Genomic DNA, 24,564 nt, shown 5'->3' with positions numbered 1-24,564 from the left:
TCCCTTATTGCTCTTTTGTACAATTGTAACAAAACTTAAGGTTCACCATTATCTGACAGAACAATCATCACTACAGATAGAATTTGTTAGTTAATAAATGATATCAAATGCATTTAGTTTTTGTTGTAGTAGATGTGTGTGACTCATAGGCAGTTAATATTTGATGACATTTAGTTGAACAACGTCATCATTTATGTGAACAAGACAAACCATCATAACACGGCATCTGCTATTTTTATTGTACATGAAAGTAATGTTAGATTGATACAATGGCATCATTTTTCTTTGCCTAGCATTAGAAGTAGAGTTGATTACTTGCAGGGCATGTTACAACAATGCTTTTACTATTGAAGATCAGTCATTTTTATTGAGGTAAAATTTTGAATGTTCAATCAGTCTAGAATGTTAAAATCTTAATCACTCTAAAATTTTAAACAAAATATACCTAGTTTTCTCAGTATCAACATGACTTCAGAATTACAGACAAATGTAATCACATCTCTCTGTCAGGAAACTTCATTGGGATGCATCTTAAATTTTTCCGTATACAAACATTTCATCAGTAGTGCAAGTTAATCTCCAGTTCTCTTAGGTTCTGTTATTTGGCTGAACTATTGTATTTTTCTAACGCATTTTCAGACTACCCTCCCTCTGTATTCTCTCAGACACAACTTTATTACTGCCAGGATCTCATCTTGTTTGTCAGAAATACCCTTGGTTATCAATCTTATAATTTACAATTAAAACTTCCTGGCTGTAGTAAACTGGGGTAGTTTAAAGATAAAATTAATGGAGGTAGTATAATAAGCTTTTATAAACTCCCAGGAACCATCTTACAGGCTTTGTTTGACTAATTTCTGGCATTTCCAGTCAAGAATCACCCAAAACAAGTAATGTGACCTCTGATAAATAATGTGAGTTCTAATGAAGGGTGTCAGCCCAAACCATTGATTGTTTATTCCTCTCCATAATGCTGCCCAATTTGCTGAGTTCTTCCAGCACATTATGTGTGTTACTCTAGGTTTCCTGAATCTGCATGATCTTTTGTGTTTATAGTGTGATTTCCACAGACGTGTGCATCAGTTGGAATCAATCTCCATCCCCATTCATTAATGACATTTATTACATGTTTGGGGATGCCATTTTGGGTCTCTCCTGTGACTCTATTACTGTGACCTAGGATCCCACTCTTAAGTCTTGATACAGCTCCTCCAGAATTTCACCCTTACCCCTATAACAGACATTTCACCTCTCCCAGAAGTTCCGGGAGTCTCCCGCATATCAATAGTGGCTCCCTGATGCCTGGAAATTATATACAATATCCCGGAAGTAGATTTTTTTGAGAGGGAGAGGGAGAGCAAGCATCCTGATTGGTCTCTCTTCGTGCTAAGAGTGGTCCCCAACCACCGGGCCATGAGGAAACAATATGATTTGGCAATATGAAACAATATGAGTTAGCTGCACCTTTCCTCATTCCCTGTCATGCACTGTTGAATTTTAATGCACATGAGGTCATCAGTGACCCAAGACGTGTAAAGGAATGGGTCCGTGACCAACTTGTGAACGTCCCCGGTGAATCATCCATGTCAACGCGGGAAAAAGATCAACTCCTCGAGCTTACAAATGACGGTGAGCTGAAAAGTATGTTTGACGTAACATCTCTGCCAGCATTCTGGGTCAAAGTCAAGGCTGAATATCCTGAGATAGCCACGAAAGCACTGAAAACGTTGCTTCCATTTCCAGCATCATATCGCTGCGAAGCATTCTGCAATGAATGCAATGAAAACTAAATTGTGGAATAGACTGGATATAAGGAACCCCCTTCGAGTATCGCTGTCTCCCATCACCTCTCGATAGGACCGTGTTGTTGCAGGAAAATAAGCCCAGCGCTCCCACTGATTCAGCAATATTGGGGTGTTGCAATGATTTTATATGTTCATACGACGAAAATATGCACTGTGTGTTTAATATCCAAACGTTACTTAAGATGTTATGATGCTATTGACTTATAAATGACTTATAATTCAGTGGTCCCCAACCTCCAGGCCACGAAGAATACAGCGGTGGCCAGAACGCACCCAGCACATCTGATCTGGGCCGACTTTTACGTGCCGGGCGGCACCTAATCAATTTGTTTATTTCGGCCTTTTTCTTAAAGATGTGCTGGGTGCGTTCTGGCTACCGCTGCATTCTTCACGGCCCAGAGGTTTGGGACCAATGCTATAATTGACTTACCACTACATTCGTGCGAGGAAAATATGCGCTGTGTTTAATATTAAATTCATTAGATAAACCCCTTGAGAAACGAAATTGAGTGTATTAGCCACTTACAAGTCACTTACAGTTGACTTGTCACCTATATTCCGGTCATGATTAACACCACCCCCCCACCCCTATCGGCTGGTCCGCAAGAATATTGTCAATATTAAACCGGTCCACGGTGCAAAAAAGGTTGGGGACCGCTGATTTAAACTAGCTGGCTAGCTGCCAAGGAGCTACACTATTGATGTCCTACGTGATGAGGCCAAACTCCCTGTAGATTTGCTTAAAGTTGTAATAGAATAAACATGATAATATAAGTACATTATTTAATGTCACATTTGCTACATATACCCAAATTGGTTTACAGATTAGACAAAATCACTAAACAAAGTATTACATACACCCTTGGAGGTCGACCGGGGTGGCGGGATATGGGGTTGTGGGGGGCGGGGGTGCTACCTCCCTCAGATGAGTTTTTGCTGGGTGGGATGTCTGCTATAGTTCCAACCCATCCAACATCTAATTCCTTAGGCAATATCCTCATTTCCCAATTCCTACTCACTCTTGAAAAGTGCGCATGTGCCGGTCGTGCGTGCAGCCTGTTACAGCCGTTCCAATCAGTATTCTTACTTTTTTCTTCTAACTTTTTAACTTATGTTATTTTTTGTATTTTTTTTCACGGTAACACGTCGAAGCTGCACCCTCTAACATGCTGGTAGAGGGAGTTTTATCTGGGTTTTTAGCGCTGGAAATAGTTACATTCCGACACGTCTCATTAGCGGGACAGAAGCATGGTCGCATTGTTTATTCCAGGGACCAGCTACTTGCGCTTATGCCGGCCGGTTTAGTGAGCAGAGCGGTGGATCCCCCTGCTGAAATCTGGAGGAAAACACACAGAGGATGCAGAGGGGGATCACAAAGTCGAGGAAAGAGGACCAGGTCGAGACAACGGAGACTTACGGAGAAGAGGAGTTCGGTGGGTAATAAAATGGACGAGTTCATGGCGCTAGCCTGGCGTCAGAGAACATTTCGGGAGTGCAGTGTTATGTGTTTCACTGGAACAGGGCTGCACGAGGACATACCCGATCAAAACTTTTCCATGGACGGCTTCCAGACCGTTCCGGCTGACCAGAAGAGAACTGAAAGCGGTAAGCATAGAGGAGTTGGGTGCTTACTGTTCTAGTTAACAACAGATGGTGCAATCCGGGTCATATTACGATCGAAGAACGTGTTTGTAGACTGGATATTGAACTTTTTGCTGTTGGACTTCGGCCATATTCCTGCCTGTGGCCATCGAACGTGCAGCTCCTCCCGTGGAGAGTCAGACACCCTGAGCCAATAGACTGGTCCTGGACTTATTTTCCATCTGGCATAGTTTGCATTTTGTTGTTTGATTGTTTGTGGTTTTTGTATTGCTATATTTATGCTCTATTCTTGGGTGGTGCAGCTGTAACGAAACCCAATTTCCCTCGGGATCAATAAAGTATATCTATCTATCTATCTACCTATCTATCTATCTATCTAAAGTTATGAGTCTTCAGCATGCAAAGGAAAGGACACCACTGCTTAACACCATTGAACTTTGCAGTAGCATGCTTTTGCTTAGAACAGTCATTGTGTGTCATGCAACAGCTCTGTTGGAGCAGAATTTCTCAAACATTAACCTTTATTGATCTTCTTTGTTGTACAGATCCTTCTCTGACTTGAGTGTTTCATAATTCTAACACCTTGCATTTTCTATACCTATTCAGTTTTTAACCTTACACATTGCATGCACAAAAACAATACAACGTTTAATAAAACAAAGGTTTTTGACAGATTTTAATCTAGTGTTTTTGCATACACATTAATGCTTTAACGTCTTGTTAATTAGCCTCAAAGTGTTTGGAATGCCTTTAAGGTTTTGTTGTGTTTAATTTCCTAAATTTGTCTACTTTTGCATATTGGTTGTTTGTCAGTCTTATGTGTAGTTCTTCCATTGTATTTCTTTGGTCTATGGTGGATGCCTGCAAGAAAATGAGCCTCAAGGTAGTATATGATAACAAAAGTGTACTTTAAATATAAATTTGCTTTGAAGTAAGGCAAGCAGATTGTTCATTATGCTTGGCTTGTTTGTACAAGGGAACCTAACTTCATGGAAGCATATTCTCAATCTGAAAATGAAAGCTGATAAATGTTCTTCATTTGTTAGTGTCATTCCATGAAATTTAGTGATTTACGTATTTCCTGGTAATCCATGATTTTATTTTGTGTTTTACTGATGAATTACTCAGATTAAATTTATAGACTTGAAAACAAATCTTGTTCTTTCTTTAAATAAAGGGACCGAGATTAAAGGGCTAAGGACAGTGGAATTTACAAAGGTGAGTTGCTATCTTTTATAATTTTTAAACTAAGCTATTCTATACAAAACAGTGTGTAACTTTCTTTACAACGAATGTAGTGCAGTCTATACGTTCTATGTACAAAGCATCAGTGTCACTCGTGGCTTCTTTGAAACTGTGCACACTTTGTGTGTTTGATAAAGTTTCAACCTGTTTAAACCAGACTTCACAGTGGTGCAAGACACTCTGCTCTGCTCGCATGCCAAAGGGCCAAACACATAAATTTGATAATGACCACATAATATATTTAGTGCTATTTGTTGAAAGATAAATAGTGGCTAGGACATTGCAAAGAATGTCCACTCCTCTCTCATACTTTTAATATCATGTGATCTTTTATTGCAAAGTTGACTAACAGGGCAATATTTCATACCTCATTCATAACATCACTTATTTTATAGTGCAGAACTACTTTAGGACTGCACTAGTGACTGGAATGAAGCTGAAACCTAAGACTTCCAGGTAGCTGAGTCACAGCTAACAAACTCAAGCAGCAGCTTTAGCCGTTATGAAAACAGGGCTAGGTTGCATTTGCTGTAGAAAGCAAATTATTGTGTAAATACAATTTACATTATTGTGAAGATATGTTGTATGGAATTAGATTTGCTTTTCTTATCTGACAGGGGATCAGTCACCTCTATGACTACTTGTAAAACATTTCTTAAAATCTGCCTTGGAGTTTGTCCTTCCAAAGTGTACCACCTCACACTTCTCCGGGTTGAACTCCATCTGCCACTTCTCAGCCCACTTCTGCATCTTATCAATAAAGGAGGAACATAACTAGTGAAGTCTATTTCCAAAATTTATTTCTAATGAAATCCTTATTGAACTTGCACAATACAGAATGAATTTTTATTATTGCATAATTTTGTTTCCTCCACTTCATAATTCATGTGATGTTTGTAATTATAGGGTCCTACAGATTCACTGGGAATCAGCATTGCAGGAGGAGTAGGCAGCCCTCTTGGAGATGTTCCCATTTTTATTGCAATGATGCAGCCAAATGGAGTAGCAGCTCAGACACAGAAACTGCGGGTAAGTTAGTAAGTTTAGCTTGTATCCTTTAAATTGCTGTCAGTTTTTAAGTTTTTTTTTCTCAGAAGAATTTTTGTTTGCTTTTTCCCATCGTCCTCAACATAAACCGTCGTCGTTTTTTTAGCAGTCAACTGCTAAGGTATTCATTCGTTGTAATATTGCAATATTAATATAAAAATTTTACTTCGGTCTGTTCATTTACCCAGCTTGCAGTAAGATCCTTTATCTCTTGGTATTATCTAATAAAGCTCCTTTTGTTATTTCCGCTTTCTTCCCTGTACATGTGCAGTTTTCAGTTTTTGTTTCTGTATTTCAACTATGTTGTGCCAATGGATTTGAAATGTGTCACTGCAAATGTTGAGTTATGCAAAGCCCCCAAAGAAATACATGTCAAATGTATGACATCTGAACATCAAAATTAAACCACATTTATTGTATGCCATGGGTGATTAGGTTAATCCTTCCTGTAGCTCAAAATCCTGAGCTGTTCTACCAGTGATAATCTTTGAAGCTACTTATCCACTCATCCAGAAATTAAAAATAGTTGTTTACTTTGAGACTTGGACCACCAAGATGATTCCTGAGTGTGGTTAAAAAGATGCCGGATCATCAGTTGGTGGTTCCCATTACTCAGTGTTTGTTTTGATGTGGTACACTCTAGCATTGTACAAAGCCTCATCTTAAAGGAGCCCAAGAACTTGTTGCACAGCGCGATGTTATTACTGATGTCACGTACCCCGTGACGGGTTAAGGAACCAGCAGAAATGGAAAACACTTTGGAGTCCAGTATTGCTATTAACTAATAATATTTATTAGTAACTACGCAATACAGTAAAATAAATGTAGATAAATCAAACAGGTTAGCAATGATTATATATAAGTAAGTAAATCAGTAAGTGTGGAAATATATATGAAAAACTAAGCTTCTTCACGTCTAGGGGTAAATAGATAGTCTTACGAGGATGAGTAAAGTTCAGTTCTGTTCATGGTATTGAGTTGAGGAGTGATGGAAAGAGAGAGAGGGGGAGATTTGAGTCTTCAGATGAGTTGACACTGTTGATCTTCCCGTTGTCCTCCGAAATCCTTTCAAAGTCACCAACTGTGACTTCAACAAAGGGGACCATTTTTCTGTGGTAGAATCATCAACCCAGGCAAATGTGGACACATAGACAACTCCCTACCGGTCACTCCCTTTTCACACTGCAAGAGCCACTGATCGATCCTCCAAAAACCCACTTTTTTGTGGGCACAGTAAAGCTCATTCAGTGTACAAAAACATGTGCCCGGGCAGTGAAGCGCGGAAGATTTAAAAGGAACAGAGCCTCATACAGCGGGCAGCGGAGTGAGCCAGGAGCAGAGTGAAGGCTTAAGGGCTTCAGCTCAACGGGCTTAGGCGGAAACGGGCGAGGCGAGGAAGGTTTGGTATTCATTTTTTGTTGCTATTTGAGGAGAGGGGTAGTATGAGTGTGAGGGCAGTTTGTTGTTCTCGGTGCCGGATGTGGGAGGCCCTGGAGTCTCCAAGCCTCCCGGACGTCCACATCTGCGCCAGATGCGCCGAGATGCAGCTCCTAAGGGACCATGTTAGGGAACTGGAGCTGCAGCTCGATGACCTTCGTCTGGTCAGGGAGAGTGAGGAGTTGATAGAGAGGAGTTACAGGCAGGTGGTCGCACCGGGGCCACGGGAGGCAGACCAGTGGGTCACGGTTAGGAGGGGAAAGGGGAAGAGTCAGGTAATAGAGAGTACCCCGGTGGCTGTGCCCCTTGACAATAAGTACTCCTGTTTGAGTACTGTTGGGGGGGACAGCTTACCTGGGGGAAGTGACAGTGGCTGTGCCTCCAGCACAGAGTCTGGCCCTGTAGCTCAGTAGGGTAGGGAAAGGAAGAGGAGGGCAGTTGTAATAGGGGACTTGATAGAAAGGGGTCAGATAGGCGATTCTGTGGACGCAGTCCAGAGACCCGGATGGTAGTTTGCCTCCCTGGTGCCAGGGTCCGGGATATTTCCGATCGTGTCCAAGATATCCTGAAGTGGGAGGGTGAGGAGCCAGAGGTCGTGGTACATATAGGTACCAATGACATAGGTAGGAAAAGGGAAGAGGTCCTGAAAGGAGAATATAGGGAGCTAGGAAGGGAGTTGAGAAAAAGGACCGCAAAGGTAGTAATCTCGGGATTACTGCCTGTGCCACGCAATAGTGAGAGTAGGAATGCGATGAGGTGGAGGATAAATGCGTGGCTGAGGGATTGGAGCAAGGGGCAGGGATTCAAGTTTTTGGATCATTGGGACCTCTTTTGGCGCAGGCGTGACCTGTACAAAAAGGACGGGTTACACTTGAATCCTAGGGGGACCAATATCCTGGCAGGGAGATTAGCGAGGGCTACTGAGGTGACTTTAATCTAGAATCATTGGGGGGTGGGAATCAAATTAAAGAGGCTAGGCGAGAGGAGGTTAGTTCACAACAGGGGGATGGGAACCAGTGCAGAGAGACAGAGGGGTGTAAAATGAGGGTAGAAGCAAAAAGTAGTAAGCTGTGTGACAAAAGAGGGTTACAAAAGTACACATAGACTAAGATGTTAACTGTTCTGTGCTACCACCAGTGGGATCATCAGTTGATCTGCCACCTGTCTTCAGGAGAGAGAGATAAGTAAGACAATGGAGCAGCATTTGGAAATGTTAATGAGGAGACGAGAGAGTTTAACGGAAGGAGACACTGGTCTGAGTATTGTCAAGACTGGCTGCTTTGAACCCTGAACTGTTTGAAGTCTGAGGGACAGGCGATACCCCAACGGGGGGGGGGGGGGATAAAAAGGGACAGGTTCGCTAAGGCAAGAGACCCAACTCACGACACCACGAGGTAAGGAGACCCTGGAAGCGGTGCGCCCCCACAAGTCGGTGGGAGTTTTGGAGGACTGGTTGCGGGAGCAGCCATAGACGCACAGGGTGGAAAGATACGGTCGGCGGGAACCTGGTGTGTGTGTCCGCCCTTGCCTGGGTGCCGGGTTCACCGCCGAGGAGCGATCGTATCTGGAACAGAGGGGTCACAGTCGGTGACCTCAGAAGACATTACAAAGGGCTCGCCCGAAAGCTGACTGCGAGGAATATCGAAGGTCTGTTTGGAATCCGTTTTGAATATTCATTTGTTCTCTCTCTCTCTCTCTCCAACGGCACAACAGCGATTACTGCGAACTGAACTAAACTGAACTCTGTCACTTGTGATTGATCATTTTACCCCTAGACTGCGATAGAGCTTGATTGACCCTATTATCCTAGTTCTGTGTACATGTGTGTTTATTCATTGCTAACCTGTTGCATTTATATCCTTACTATTAGAGTACTGTGTTGCTTATTTCTTTAATAAAACTTTCTTAGTTCCAGCAATCCAGACTCCAACTGAGTGGTCCATTTCTGCTGGTTTGGCAACCCAGTTACGGGGTACGTAACAGGTGAAAAGTAAAAGTGGCAGGCTGACAAATCCACGGCAAGCATCAGAAAGGACCACTTTTCAACATAATTGTATAAGGGCTAAGAGAGTTGTAAAAGCGCACCTGAAGGCTTTGTGTGTCAATGCAAGGAGCATTCGTAACAAGGTGGATGAATTAAAAGTGCAGATTGTTATTAATGAATATGCTATAGTTGGGATCACAGAGACATGGCTCCAGGGTGACCAAGGATGGGAGCTCAACATTCAGGGATATTCAATATTCAGGAGGGATAGACATGAAGGAAAAGGAGGTGGGGTGGCGTTGCTGGTTACAGGGGAGATTAACGCAATAGAAAGGAAGGACATAAGCCGGGAAGATGTGGAATCGATATGGGTAGAGCTGCATAACACTAAGGGGCAGAAAACGCTGGTGGGAGTTGTGTACAGGCCACCTAACAGTAGTAGTGAGGTTGGGGATGGTAATAAACAGGAAATTAGAAATGTGTGCAATAAAGGAACAGCAGTTATAATGGGTGACTTCAATCTACATGTAGATGGGGTGAACCAAATTGGTAAGGGTGCTGAGGAAGAGGATTTCTTGGAATGTATGCGGGATGGTTTTTTGAACCAACATGTCGAGGAACTAACTAGAGAGCAGGCTATTCTAGACTGGGTATTGAGCAATGAGGAAGAGTTAATTAGCAATCTTGTCGTGAGAGGCCCCTTGGGTAAGAGTGACCATAATATGGTGGAATTCTTCATTAAGATGGAGAGTGACATAGTTAATTCAGAAACAAAGGTTCTGAACTTAAAGAAGGGTAACTTTGAAGGTATGAGACGTAAATTAGCTAAGATAGACTGGCAAATGACACTTAAAGGGTTGACGGTGGATATGCAATGGCAAACATTTAAAGATCGCATGGATGAACTACAACAATTGTTCATCCGAGTTTGGCAAACTCAAGGAAGGTAGTGCACCCATGGCTGACAAGGGAAATTAGGGATAGTATCAATTCCAAAGAAGAAGCATACAAATTAGCCAGAAAAAGTGGCTCACCTGAGGACTGGGAGAAATTCAGAGTTCAGCAGAGGAGGACAAAGGGCTTAATTAGGAAGGGGAAAAAAGATTATGAGAGAAAACTGGCAGGGAACATAAAAACTGACTGTAAAAGCTTTTATAGATATGTGAAAAGAAAAAGATTGGTTAAGACAAATGTAGGTCACCTACAGACAGAAACAGGTGAATTGATTATGTGGAGCAAGGACATGGCAGACCAATTGAATAATTACTTTGGTTCTGTCTTCACTAAGGAGGTCATAAATAATCTTCTGGAAATAGTAGGGGACAGAGGGTCTAGTGAGATGGAGGAACTGAGGGAAATACATGTTAGCAAGGAAGTGGTGTTAGGTAAATTGAAGGGATTAAATGCAGATAAATCCCCAGGGCCAGATGGTCTGCATCCCAGAGTGCTTAAGGAAGTAGCCCAAGAAATAGTGGATGCATTCGTGATAATTTTTCAAAACTCGTTAGATTCTGGACTAGTTCCTGAGGATTGGAGGGTGGCTAATGTAACCTCACTTTTTAAAAAAGGAGGGAGAGAGAAACCAGGGAATTATAGACCAGTTAGCCTAACATCGCTGGTGGGGAAACTGCTAGAGTCAGTTATCAAAGATGTGATAACAGCACATTTGGAAAGCGGTGAAATCATCAGACAAAGTCAGCATGGATTTGTGAAAGGAAAATCATGTCTGACGAATCTCATAGAATTTTTTGAGGATGTAACTAGTAGAGTGGATAGGGGAGAACCAGTGGATGTGGTATATTTGGATTTTCAAAAGGCTTTTGACAAGGTCCCACACAGGAGATTAGTGTGCAGACTTCAAGCACACGGTATTGGGGGTAAGGTATTGATGTGGATAGAGAATTGGTTGGCAGACAGGAAGCAAAGAGTGGGAATAACCGGGACCTTTTCAGAATGGCAGGTGGTGACTAGTGGGGTACCGCAAGGCTCAGTGCTGGGACCCCAGTTGTTTACAATATATATTAATGACTTGGATGAGGGAATTAAATGCAGCATCTCCAAGTTTGCGGATGACACGAAGCTGGGCGGCAGTGTTAGCTGTGAGGAGGATGCTAGGAGGATGCTAAGAGGATGCAGGGTGACTTGGATAGGTTAGGTGAATGGGCAAATTCATGGCAGATGCTATTTAATGTGGATAAATGTGAAGTTATCCACTTTGGTGGCAAAAACAGGAAAACAGATTATTATCTGAATGGTGGCCGATTAGGAAAAGGGGAGGTGCAAGGAGACCTGGGTGTCATTATACACCAGTCATTGAAAGTGGGCATGCAGGTACAGCAGGCGGTGAAAAAAGCAAACGGTATGCTGGCATTTATAGCAAGAGGATTCGAGTACAGGAGCAGGGAGGTACTACTGCAGTTGTACAAGGCCTTGGTGAGACCACACCTGGAGTATTGTGTGCAGTTTTGGTCCCCTAATCTGAGGAAAGACATCCTTGCCATAGAGGGAGTACAAAGAAGGTTCACCAGATTGATTCCTGGGATGGCAGGACTTTCATATGATGAAAGACTGGATGAACTGGGCTTATACTCATTGGAATTTAGAAGATTGAGGGGGGATCTGATTGAAACGTATAAAATCCTAAAGGGATTGGACAGGCTAGATGCAGGAAGATTGTTCCCAATGTTGGGGAAGTCCAGAATGAGGGGTCACAGTTTGAGGATAAAGGGGAAGCCTTTTAGGACCGAGATTAGGAAAAACTTCTTCACACAGAGAGTGGTGAATCTGTGGAATTCTCTGCCACAGGAAATAGTTGAGGCCAGTTCATTGGCTATATTTAAGAGGGAGTTAGATATGGCCCTTGTGGCTAAAGGGATCAGGGGATATTGAGGGAAGGCTGATGCAGGGTTCTGAGTTGGATGATCAGCCATGATCATACTGAATGGTGATGCAGGCTTGAAGGGTCGAATGGCCTACTCCTGCACCTATTTTCTATGTTTCTATCATCTAACCTGCTATTTATCTCACCGTACTGAGTACCAACTGTCACTCTGTCTGTGTAAGAAATGTACAAACAGGCAATGTCCTTGGGAAGTATAAACACACTCCAGAGAAATTATAACATCAATTGTCCATCAAATAACGCCGCCCTCGGTCACCATAGCGACTTATGAGCTGCTCGGTGCTCTCTCTCTCCAACTCAACAGAAAAGTTAGTCTCAGTTCCTCCTCGTGCCTTAAAGTGACAGTCCACAAGAAATATGAACCTTAGGGGTTCATAACACCATCTCAAAGCAGTCTGCATGTCTGTGTGTGTGTGTGTGTGTCTGTCTGTCTGTCTCTCTCTCTCTCTCTTTTAACATGTCTATTGTTGAGCACTTCTCTCTCTCTCTTTTCAAAAGCACAGTTCATAGGGGTAATTCAGGACCCTGTCGCACTGAGCTCAGTTTCAATACTTTTTTAAAAAGTGATGTAATTCCATTTGGCTAGCTGTACTTTATACAATGTGTAGTTGTAACAATGTAACTTCAATCTAAGTGACTTATTTAAAAAGTTGATACAGCGGCTAATTTTTAATCTTGTTTCTTAATTATAGGTTGGAGACAGGATTGTAAGTATTTGTGGAAAATCTACAGAGGGAGTGACCCATTCCCAGGCAGTCAACTTACTGAAAAATGCTTCAGGGCGTATTGAATTACAGGTAAAATAATTTTTTAAAATATGCACTACACTTATATTTAACATTTTAAAAATATTGATCTTGTGCCAGCGGTTCCAATATGGTATCATTGGAATATTTCCTCATCAGTGCTATCAAATTCTGGATTTCATCATGAATGGAAGTCAGCAGTTCTTCATCAGCAGTTTTCCTGCTCTCTGATAATGAGGTCATCCTAGTGTCCAGCAGCGGAGTGTGAGCTTGCAGCAATACCCTAACACTGATACTACAGAAACTGCCTACTGTTATACTTGGCAAAGAACGAGTCACTTCATTTCTATGAAGAGAAACAATTACAAGAGATCTGGAAAAATCACATTATTTAAAAATTATTATTTCTGAATATTATTTAGAAATATTTGAATATTTAATTATTGCTAAACTAAGTGTTGTGTTTTTAAAAATTCTTTTGATTTTTAAATTTTTTGTTTAATTAATCACATCTTGGCAACTGCTTCAATATCAGATGATTAGAAATTTTATTGGGCTTTGTTAACTGTTAACTAGCAAGCCAAACATGGTTGAGCAGCCATCAAAGCTTCTTTCACCCAATTTCTGGGCAGGGCTTATTCTACTCCCTCACATACGACAGCAATGGTTTACACACAACCATAAGTTAAGCAGGACCTCAGACTTAGCACTTTGTTGACAATAATAAATGCTTCAAAAGTGGGTATTTAGGTTTGTGGCAAGTGTGAATGGCTTGATATTGCTAGTAAGTTTTGATAAAATTCTGTTACTTCACTATGCTGCATTGCAAAGTCATTATTATGGTCCAGTATTGCTGCTGATAAGCAACTGCTGGCTTGCTGTATTATATATCCATAACTCAGATTTTAGAATTCAGTAACAGTGAATTTCTGTTAGCCCAAACTGCAATCATATGTGGTACGCTGCATAGCATCATACTACGTGAGGCACTTTGTTAAAACTTTGGTTGTTCATAGGTTGTTGCAGGTGGTGATGTTAGTGTGGTAACCAATCAGCAACAGGAACATGCAACAACTACCCTTTCACTGTCAGGGCTGACAGCAAGCAGCATCCTTCATGATGACTTAGCGTAAGTATTTTCTGAGGATATAATGCAATTATTGTTCTTAAACTGTAGCACGGAACTAGACAATCTATCTCTCCTTCACAAAAGTCAAGCAAATGGAGTTGGAGAAGTTGAGTGGAAGGGTAAGTTCAGCCGGGTGTGTACTGGTTGAGACGGATTAGTGTGATGGAGACCCTCTGATTCTCCTTTGAAGAGGGTCTGCGGATTATTAAGCTATTGTCTGTTGGGATAAACCTTGTAGGAGATTGGCAGTGCTATTGAAGGTATGCTACAGCAGAAAGAGCATTCACAAATATTTGAGCATTCTGGTTAACAAGTTAACAAGCTGGTTAAGAAAACACAGTATTTATTTGTATTTTAAAATTAAGTGATGGAAACGAAAAACAGAAAATATTAAAATTTCACAAATCACAGGTTGGGCCTAAGCTTGAGAATCTGTATAGAATGGAGAGTAAGATATAACAGGAATATACCAATGATGAGGAACTTCAGTTGAATAAAGGGACTGAAGAAGCTAGGGCCACTCTTGGAATAAGGAAAATTGACAGTCTTCTGTTAATGATTAATAATGGTCGTAAACCTGGTATGCCCTACCTAAAGAGGTGGAAGAATCACATTCTCTTAGTAGATGGATCTGGAGATTAAGTTTAAGAATGATAGGTCAATGCTGGAGTGTGGAACTAAGTTGAATAGAGCAGACCAGAAACCAACCCCTCCCTTTCAGCTACTGGTAATGGTGTAATTATCTCACCTACAACATCTAGTCAATGCAGTTCTTAACATCACTGTTTCCATTTGTTTTTCAGGCCTCCACAATACAAGACAATTACTTTAGACAGAGGTACTGATGGTCTGGGTTTTAGCATTGTTGGTGGATATGGCAGTCCTCATGGGGATCTGCCTATATATGTTAAAACAGTCTTTACAAAGGTAAGCAGATGTCTTCAGCTTGATATCTTGTCCTGCAACAATGCCGAATAGGGCCACCAAAGGATTAGGCTTAAAATTGACTTTGAAAAGTAAAGAAAAAGTTTGAAAAACTTCCTTCCAATATTTTTCAAGACATGGACAAGTCCAAAACATATGAATTGATGAAACTTCTCCATTATTACATGTGTCACAAGAGGGAGATATATCCAAATAAAGAGGAGATAACTTATCTTTAGTCATATGGACTCTATGTACCACCTTAAATTGTATGAGGGAATGGTGAGCACATAATGATGAAGTATTAACCAGTTTAAAAATTTCATTCTAAGTTTTCTCAGATATTGATGTCTGTAAATGTTGTTCCCAGAGATTCTTAATTTTGTCTAAAGGAACATTCCTTGTCACCAGTAATATGCCATAAGTATTAGGTATTGAAACCATTATGAAAAGGTATCAAATTAAAAATTACATCTAGTAAGTTCTTATCTTATAGGAAATGTACATAATTGAGATCTTAGAAAGTCTCTGATTTGTAGATATCTAAAGAAGTGACTTTTGGGTAAGCTATATTTAGCTGACAATTGCTCAAGTGAAGAAAGATTTCCTTCAACAAACAGATCTCAAAAACATTTAATACCCAACCTGTCCCATTCTTTAAAAACTAAATCAATCACGAAGGGTTTAAAAAAATTAGAATAAATAGGACTAGAAAGGGAAAATCTCAGTAAACCAAAATGTTTTCTAAATTGTATCCAGATCCTCAGAGTATGTTTAACTATTAAATTATCAGTTAGTTTACTTACAAATAAAGGAAGTGAGGATCCAAGAGGAGAAATAATAAAAAATTTATTAACAGAGTTAGCTTCTAAAGAAACCCATACCGGACAGTCTGCACGATTAATATAATATAGCCAAAACGTAAGATATCTTATATTAACTGCCCAGTAATAAAACCTAAAATTAGGTAAGGCTAAACCTCCAGACTTATTAGGTTTTTGAAGGTGAACTTTATTTAAATGAGGACATTTGTTTTTCCATACATAAGAGGATAAAATAGATTCAAGAGAGTCAAAAAAGGATTTAGGAATAAAAACGGGTAAAGCCTGAAAAAGATATATAAATTTAGGTAGAATATTCATTTTAATAGAATTAATTCATCCAGTCAACGATATTGAAAGAGGTGACCAATTTAATAATATCTTTTTTACATGGTTCAATAAAGTAAGAGAGTTTTCTTTAAACAGGTGCTTGTAATTGCTAGTGATTATTACACCCAAATAAGTATATTGATTCTTTATAGTTTTAAAAGGGAGAGTAGTATTAATTGATACCAAATTACTTAAAGGAAATAATTCACTCTTACATAGGTTCAATTTATATCCTGAAAACTGGCTAAAACGGGACAGTAAAGAAAGTACGCAGGGTAACGAGGTCTTAACATTAGAAATAAAAAGCAATATATCATCAGCGTAAAGCGAGATTTTGTGGGTGATACCTCTCCTTAAAATACTACAGATATCATTAGATTCTCGAAAAGCAATGACAAGGGGTTCTAAAGCTAGATCAAAAAGCAAAGGGCTCAATGGACAGCCTTGTCTAGTTCCACGGTGAAGTTTAAATGGTTTGGAATTTTGAAAATGAGCAAGAACCCGAGCAGAAGTAGATAAATAAAGTAATTTAATCCATTAAGTAAAATCTGGTCCAAAATTAAATTTTTCTAAGGTTTTAAATAAATAATTCCATTCAACCCGATCGAAGACCTCAGCATCTAAGGATATCACACATTCCAATATCTCCTGAGAAGGAGAGTAAGTAACATTTAATACACGGTGCATATTAAAATGGGAATGTCAGTTTTTAATAAATCCAGTCTGATCATCAGAAATAGTAGAAGGTAAAATATTTTCAATCCTACGAGCCAGATCTTTAGAAAGAATTTTAGTATCAACATTGAGTAATGAAATTGGTCTATATGAAGAGCATTCAGTTGGATCCTTGTTCTTTTTTAGGATAAGCGAAATAGAAGCTTCATAAAAAGATTGAGGCAAACTACCCAATTTGAAAGAATCCAAAAAGACTGAGTGTAACTGCGGTATAATTAATGAAGAAAAAGCCTTATAAAATTCTCCAGAAAATCCATCTGGACCTGGAGCCTTCCCCAAGTGTAATGAACGTATAGCCTCGGCAGTTTCCTAATAAGAAATGGGTTGATCCATCTGTTTGCAATTATCTGCAGAAAGTGCAGGGATATTTAATTGATCTAGAAAATTATTCATTACAGTATTATCTTCAGGGGAATCAGAACTATAAAGTTTAGAATAGAATTCTCTAAAGGTATCATTTATTTCAGAGTAATCAGTTGTCCTTTCACCATTAGTTTTGCAAATTTCTTTAATTTGTCATTTAACTACAGAAGTTTTTAATTGGTTGGCCAATACTTTGTCTGATTTATCTCCATGAATGTAAAATTGAGTTTTATCTTTAAGAAATTGAGTTTCAATTGGATATGTTAACAGAAGATCACATTTAATTTTAACTTCAACACGTCTTTTATATAAAACAGGATCTGGAGCTATAACATATTTTTGATTTGATTGGCTAATTCAATTTTTTTATTAGCTTTATTCTTAACACTCACAGTATAAGAAATAATTTGTCCTCTAATATAGGCCTTGAAAGTATCCCATACAATCAGATTAGACGTCTCTTCCTTTTTATTCTCTTCAAAAAACAAGATAATATGCTTTTCTAGAAATTTTAAAATTCCTTATCAGATAACAAAGTTGTATTAAAATACCAAAATCTGTTGGTTTGAGGAAGATCAGGGAGTTTTAAGGATAGAAATATAGGAGCGTGATCTGAAACAGCAATCTCTTTATATTCACAGGAACGAACTGATGAAATCATTTGACTTTCGATATAAAAAATTAATCAATCCTGGCACATGTATGATGAACATGGGGAAAAAATGAATACTCCCTATCAAAAGGCAGTAAAAAACGCCAAACATCAACTATACCTCACTTCAATAAAAAGGGTTGAATAAACAAAGCTGATTTATTAAGAGACACTGGCTTAGAAGATGATCGGTCTAAAATTGGGTCTAGCCAACAGTTAAAATCTCCTCCTGTAACCGAAGAATAAAGATTCAGATCTGGTAAAAAAATTTTAAAAAACGCTCAAAGAATCCTGGATCATCCACATTTGGGGCATACACATTGGCAAATACTATTAATTTATTTTCTAGTTTTCCTGAAACTATAACAAAACGTCCATTAGTATCAGACACTATGTTGCACAAAGGAGAGTATATTATCTATAAGAATCAAAACTACTCTAGATTTGGCCTGAAAACATAGAAACATAGAAAATAGGTGCAGGAGTAGGCCATTCGGCCCTTTGAGCCTGCACCGCCATTTATTATGACCATGGCTGATCATCCAACTCAGAACCCTGCCCCAGCCTTCCCTCCATACCCCCTGATCCCCGTAGCCACAAGGGCCATATCTAACTCCCTCTTAAATATAGCCAATGAACTGGCCTCTACTGTTTCCTGTGGCAGAGAATTCCACAGATTCACCACACTCTGTGTGAAGAAGTTTTTCCTAATCTCGGTCCTAAAAGGCTTCCCCTTTATCCTCAAACTGTGACCCCTCGTTCTGGACTTCCCCAACATCGGGAACAATCTTCCTGCATCTAGCCTGTCAAATCCCTTTAGGATTTTATACGTTTCAATCAGATCCCCCCTCAATCTTCTAAATTCCAACGAGTACAAGCCCAGTTCATCCAGTCTTTCTTCATATGAAAGTCTTGCCATCCCAGGAATCACTCTGGTGAACCTTCTTTGTACTCCCTCTATGGCAAGGATATCTTTCCTCAGATTAGGGGACCAAAACTGCACACAATACTCCAGGTGTGGTCTTACCAAGGCCTTGTACAACTGCAGTAGTACCTCCCTGCTCCTGTACTCGAATCCTCTTGCTATAAATGCCAGCATACCATTCGCCTTTTTCACCGCCTGCTGTACCTGCATGCCCACTTTCAATGACTGGTGTATAATGACACCCAGGTCTCGTTGCACCTCCCCTTTTCCTAATCAGCCACCATTCAGATAATAATCTGTTTTCCTATTTTTGCCACCAAAGTGGATAACTTCACATTTATCCACATTAAATTGTATCTGCCATGAATTTGCCCACTCACCCAACCTATCCAAGTCACCCTGCATCCTCTTAGCATCCTCCTCACAGCTAACACTGCCACCCAGCTTCGTGTCATCCGCAAACTTGGAGATGCTGCATTTAATTCCCTCATCCAAGTCATTAATATATATTGTAAACAACTGGGGTCCCAGCACTGAGCCTTGCGGTACCCCACTAGTCACCGCCTGCCATTCTGAAAAGGTCCCGTTTATTCCCACTCTTTGCTTCCTGTCTGCTAACCAATTCTCCATCCACATCAATACCTTACCCCCAATACCGTGTGCTTTAAGTTTGCACACTAATCTCCTGTGTGGGACCTTGTCAAAAGCCTTTTGAAAATCCAAATATACCACATCCACTGGTTCTCCCCTATCCACTCTACTAGTTACATTCTCAAAAAATTCTATGAGATTCGTCAGACATGATTTTCCTTTCACAAATCCATGCTGACTTTGTCCGATGATTTCACCGCTTTCCAAATGTGCTGTTATCACATCTTTAATAACTGACTCCAGCAGTTTCCCCACCACCGACGTTAGGCTAACTGGTCTATAATTCCCCGGTTTCTCTCTCCCTCCTTTTTTAAAAAGTGGGGTTACATTAGCCACCCTCCAATCCTCAGGAACTAGTCCAGAATCTAACGAGTTTTGAAAAATTATCACTAATGCATCCACTATTTCTTGGGCTACTTCCCTAAGCACTGTAGGATGCAGACCATCTGGCCCTGGGGATTTATCTGCCTTCAATCCCTTCAATTTACCTAACACCACTTCCCTACTAACATGTAGTTTGCTCAGTTCTTCCATCTCACTGGACCCTCTGTCCCCTACTATTTCTGGAAGATTATTTATGTCCTCCTTAGTGAAGACAGAACCAAAGTAATTATTCAATTGGTCTGCCATGTCCTTGCTCCCCATAATCAATTCACCTGTTTCTGTCTGTAGGGGACCTACATTTGTCTTTACCAGTCTTTTCCTTTTTACATATCTATAAAAGCTTTTACAGTCAGTTTTTATGTTCCCTGCCAGTTTTCTCTCATAAGAAGAATGAAAGCAAAGTCCATTCCAACGGCTAAAAAAGCGTAGATAATCACATTTGCGTATGTGAGTTTCTTGTAAAAAAAATAATAGCGACCTTAAATTTTTTAATATAAGCCAAAATCTTATTACGTTTAACAGGGTGATTTAACCCTTTTCACTTTAAAACTGAGTAAATTAATAGTTCGGTCCATTTTTAATATTATTTAAAGAAAGGGTTAAAATGTAAGTTAAAAACCAAGCCACAAACCTAGAGAAATGGTAACCAAGCAACAATTTGGCTAAAAATTCAAAAACAGCTTCTGGGGGTAAAAAAACCATACCCCCGCCCACCTCCCAAAGAAAAAAAAAACAACCAATAGAAAGTCGACATCTACAACTACGGACACCCCCCCCCCACAAAAACCTGGTGATCGCTCCAATTAGTTTCAAGGTTATTTATATTCCAACCTAGACTAAACAATACCCAAACAAGAGATTCAATTCTCATATATCAAAAATACGAAAGGAAATTAGTTACAAAGGTTTACCAAAAGTAAAAGATACAATTATTCTTACAGATAGACATTAAACATTAATCTTATATCTTCATGGAAAAACAGACTAAGCAGTTAGCCTCCAAATTTTAAAAAAAAGTCTTTGTGCTTCAGCATTCAAACGAAACCATTGGAAGGATCCATCTTTAATGAGATTCTCAGTCAAACTGGGTCGCCAAGGGACGGGTTAAAACCTTTATTAAAAAATTCCAACAGAGCTTGTTTAAACTTAGCACATTCCTGCATAACCTCAAGTGAATAATCTTCAAGAATCTTAATATTCCACCCTATAACCAATCATGCCCCTTCGACGGGATTTGCGAATTAAAAGTTTCTCATTTAATCTTGTGTCTTCACGTAAGGAGAAACTAAACAGCTAGCCTTCAAAGTTTAAAAACTTCTGTGCTTCAACAGTCGAGTGGAACCATTCAAAAGAACCGTTTTCAAGTGTGATTCTGAGTCAGGCTGGGTAGCAAAGGGAAGACTTGAGTCTCTTATTAAAAAGCTCGGACATAACTTCTTTGAATTTAACACGTTCCTGCATAACCTCAGGCAAATAATCTTCAACAATTCTAATCTTGCGACCATTATAGTCAGTTGTGCCTCTTTGACGAGATTCGCGAATTATGTTTTAAATTCCTGAAAGCAGATTATTACTGATCTTGGTCTCTGACTGTTAGGACGTGTAAATGCAGGAGATCTGTGAACTCAATTGATCATAGACACAGAGGACAAAATCTCCAGAAATAATTCTTGCAAAAAGTTTGCAAAAAACTCCATAGGATGATTACCTTCAATTAATTCTTCGAGACCCAGAACCCATAGGTTGTTCCTTCTACTTTTATTTTCTAGGTTGATAATCTTCTGTCTTAACTTTTCATTGGACTTCGATTGCTTTTCACAAAGTTTCTGCAATTCATCCACTTCCATTTCCCGAGGCAACAAAATGTCCTCATTACTTTTAATACGTTTATTGTGTTCATTAAGAGTTTGTTGAAGAGAATCCAATTTACCATCTATTTGTTTAAATTCAGTGCTGAATTGTTGAAACTTCTCAGAGGCTTCTCGTGTATGACTTTGCAGCAAATCCATAATAGAATCCAAAGAGGCAGAAAATCATCCTTTTTAGTACCTCTGGCACTCCTTCCAGCCATAATGAAAGAATATCACACCTAAAAAAGAAGTTTCAAGACAGGTTGGAAATAGTAAGTTAATTAGAGTTGGAGCAACAGCAGATTGCTGTTACTCCATCAGCCACCACCAGGAAATCTCCAGCGCAAATGTTCTAGATATGTGGTAAGTTGTGGTCATTGAATAAAGTGCGTTAGATTTATTCTATGCTGCCATTAGTACGGGAAATTAAATAAATGTAACACAAGTTACTTATAGTAATTAAGGAGATGTATTGTGATTTCCTTGTACAGAAATTACATAATTAGAGTAATTCATTATAAACTGACCTGATGGAAGAATATTGTGGCTTTTAGGGAGCAGCTGCAGAAGATGGACGCCTGAAACGCGGTGACCAAATTATTGCTGTCAATGGACAAAATCTAGAAGGTGTCACACACGAAGAAGCTGTCAGTATTCTGAAGCGTACAAAGGGGACTGTTACGCTAACAGTACTCTCCTAATTGGACCTTTCGGATGAAGACTTGGTTGATTATGACCTGTGTTGATCTAATGGACAAGAACAGATTTGGGAGTTATTTGATTAGTAATTCCACTAATTTAATGAAGAGAATTCATTTTATGAAATGTATATCTCCTTAGCATTAGTAACTCTTAATCTATAAGTATAAAAATATGAACAATATTGAATAAATCTCAAGCTAAGCATTAATTTGGAGTTACAGTGTAAATTGGTTAAAAAAAACCAGCATAACAGACTTGATATTAAATTTGTGCATCATGTTCTGGAGATTTATTGTAGTAGATAAAGAGTACTGTCTTCCCTCCAAAGGCAAGCTATTTACAATACATTTTAGACATTCATAATTTGCCCTGAGATTTATAACTTACCTTTGTATTATTTTTAAACTTCCAAATTGTAGTGCAATTACTTTTTATTTCTGCATTTTTCTCCTCTGAAATGGCTGCTTGATAACTTCTTGTAAGGAACCACAGCGGTATCATCAGCACAGGAGGGTTCAGAGTAGCAGAGGATAGTTTTTAAATGTAAATGGAATCTAGAAAATTTTGAAACTGAGGGGAAATACTGTCAGTAAGACTTGGAGCTGTACAAAGACAAATTGCATTTTCAGTAAATATGTTTGACTTGTAAGTACATATCAATACCTATTCTGCGACTCATTAAGTAACATGCCCAAGCCAGCCTCTGTTCAAGAAAAAGTCAGCAGCTGTTACAAGGCTTTGTACAGTATTTAACTTCAGTTTAGATAGAAATACTGTTCTGTGAAGTCAGGTTGTGTCTTCACAGTTTGGATGGTAATGTAACAGAATGGATCATGATCTCCTTATAAAACGTGCAGTATTAATCCTTTTAACTTTGGAATGCAAATTAGCAGACTCCATGAAAGCTGATACACTCCTCTAAATTATTACCACCCAAAGTAAAGTCAAAATCTCTATGAAATTAACTCAATAAGTTGCTGCTATTTATTTGCAACTATTTAATAAAAGTTCTTGACGAGTGCTTCTTTGATTCACTACTTGAGCAAGAAATTAAATGACATTTGCCAGTAAGTTGGACAGTTAAACCTGTGTAGCAGTACATTACCATTTACTGATTTTGTTTTGAAACACTATGTGCTATTGAATGTTAGTGTGTAAAATCTTTTCAAAAGCATCCATTTTTTGACTTCAGTTTACAAACATGACTGTTAATAATAACCAGTTTTGGTAACTAACAATTTGTTTTAAAATCCTAAAAAGTTTGGGTTTGTTATTTGAATGCAAAGATTCAACAGCAGCTGTTTTTGATTTGATGTCTACTTTTCTCAATGTGAACGTAAGAGCAATAAATTAACTCTAACAAAAATTGCTCATTATATGTTTCAGTGTTGTAAACCCCCACGAGTTAGCATTTCATTGCCTTTTTCCTGATCCCTTAAATTTGCACCTTTTCCTTGAGTGAGGAACAAATTCTGCCTGTCCCAACTCCAACTCCCAGGCTACTTAGATCACTGCAGTTCACAGCCAAGAGCACACTTAGCTCAAAGACTGCCATTGTGCAGCAAAAATAGCGAATGATTCAACTACACATGGAATATACAGAGAAAACCAAATTTGGAAGTTATCCCAGCAAGTCATTAAGTTGGGGAGAGCTAATTTAAACTTGATGAACAATGGTAGCAAAACAGAGGGAAGTGAATATTAGTGCAATACAAACTCTGTAACTGGGAGAGGTACATTTTATCACTTAATGATTTGGCTCAAGTTTAGAGATGCTAGATAGCAAGATCTTTAACAGTGAAATTTCTACAATGGTGCTGAATTTTTAAAAATTCAAAGTGATGAAATGATTTAAGAATATAGCGGTGATGAAATTCAGGAACTTGGTTATTACGATGCCATCCAGCACAAAAACACTGAACATGAAGCATTAACAGGACACAAATGAGAAAATTTGCAGATGCTGGATATCCGAGCAACACACACAAAATGCTGGTGGAACTCAGCAGGCCAGGCAGCATCTGTGGGAAAAAGCAGTCGAAGTTTCAGGCAGAACACAAAAGGTTTCGGCCGGAAACATCAACTGCTTTTTTTCCATAGATGCTGCCTGGCCTGCTGAGTTCCGCCAGCATTTTGTGTGTGTGTGTGTTGCATTAACAGAACAAACTCTTTGATTTGCAGTTTTCACAAGTACAGCACTTTCACTCCATAAGTTTGTAATTCCGACTTTATCACTTTTGAACATAAGCAGAAATAATCTACCATACTTATAACAGATGAAACCTTTTGATGTAATTAGAACTGATAAACTATATATAGTGGCATTCCAG

General features: G+C 39.3%; 1 protein-coding gene across 9 annotated transcripts in view; it reads left to right on the top strand.

Moving 5' to 3' along the window:
* LOC140197688 (multiple PDZ domain protein) overlaps positions 1-22,796 on the top strand; it is a 224,302-nt gene extending 201,506 nt beyond the window's left edge. For all 9 annotated transcript variants that reach the window (XM_072258019.1, XM_072258016.1, XM_072258015.1 and 6 more), the window contains 6 exons: positions 4,585-4,625; positions 5,559-5,681; positions 12,715-12,819; positions 13,785-13,897; positions 14,701-14,824; positions 22,087-22,796. In XM_072258019.1, the coding sequence (XP_072114120.1) occupies positions 4,585-4,625; positions 5,559-5,681; positions 12,715-12,819; positions 13,785-13,897; positions 14,701-14,824; positions 22,087-22,233 (653 nt within the window). In that variant the 3' untranslated portion in view covers positions 22,234-22,796. The remainder of the gene's footprint in view (positions 1-4,584; positions 4,626-5,558; positions 5,682-12,714; positions 12,820-13,784; positions 13,898-14,700; positions 14,825-22,086) is intronic.
* The last annotated feature ends 1,768 nt before the right edge of the window (positions 22,797-24,564 follow it).

Source organism: Mobula birostris, chromosome 5, assembly GCF_030028105.1.
Source record: "Mobula birostris isolate sMobBir1 chromosome 5, sMobBir1.hap1, whole genome shotgun sequence".
Classification (NCBI taxonomy): domain Eukaryota; kingdom Metazoa; phylum Chordata; class Chondrichthyes; order Myliobatiformes; family Myliobatidae; genus Mobula; species Mobula birostris.
The sequence above is the reverse complement of the archived record's forward strand: the minus strand, read 5'-3'. Positions and strand labels throughout refer to the sequence as shown.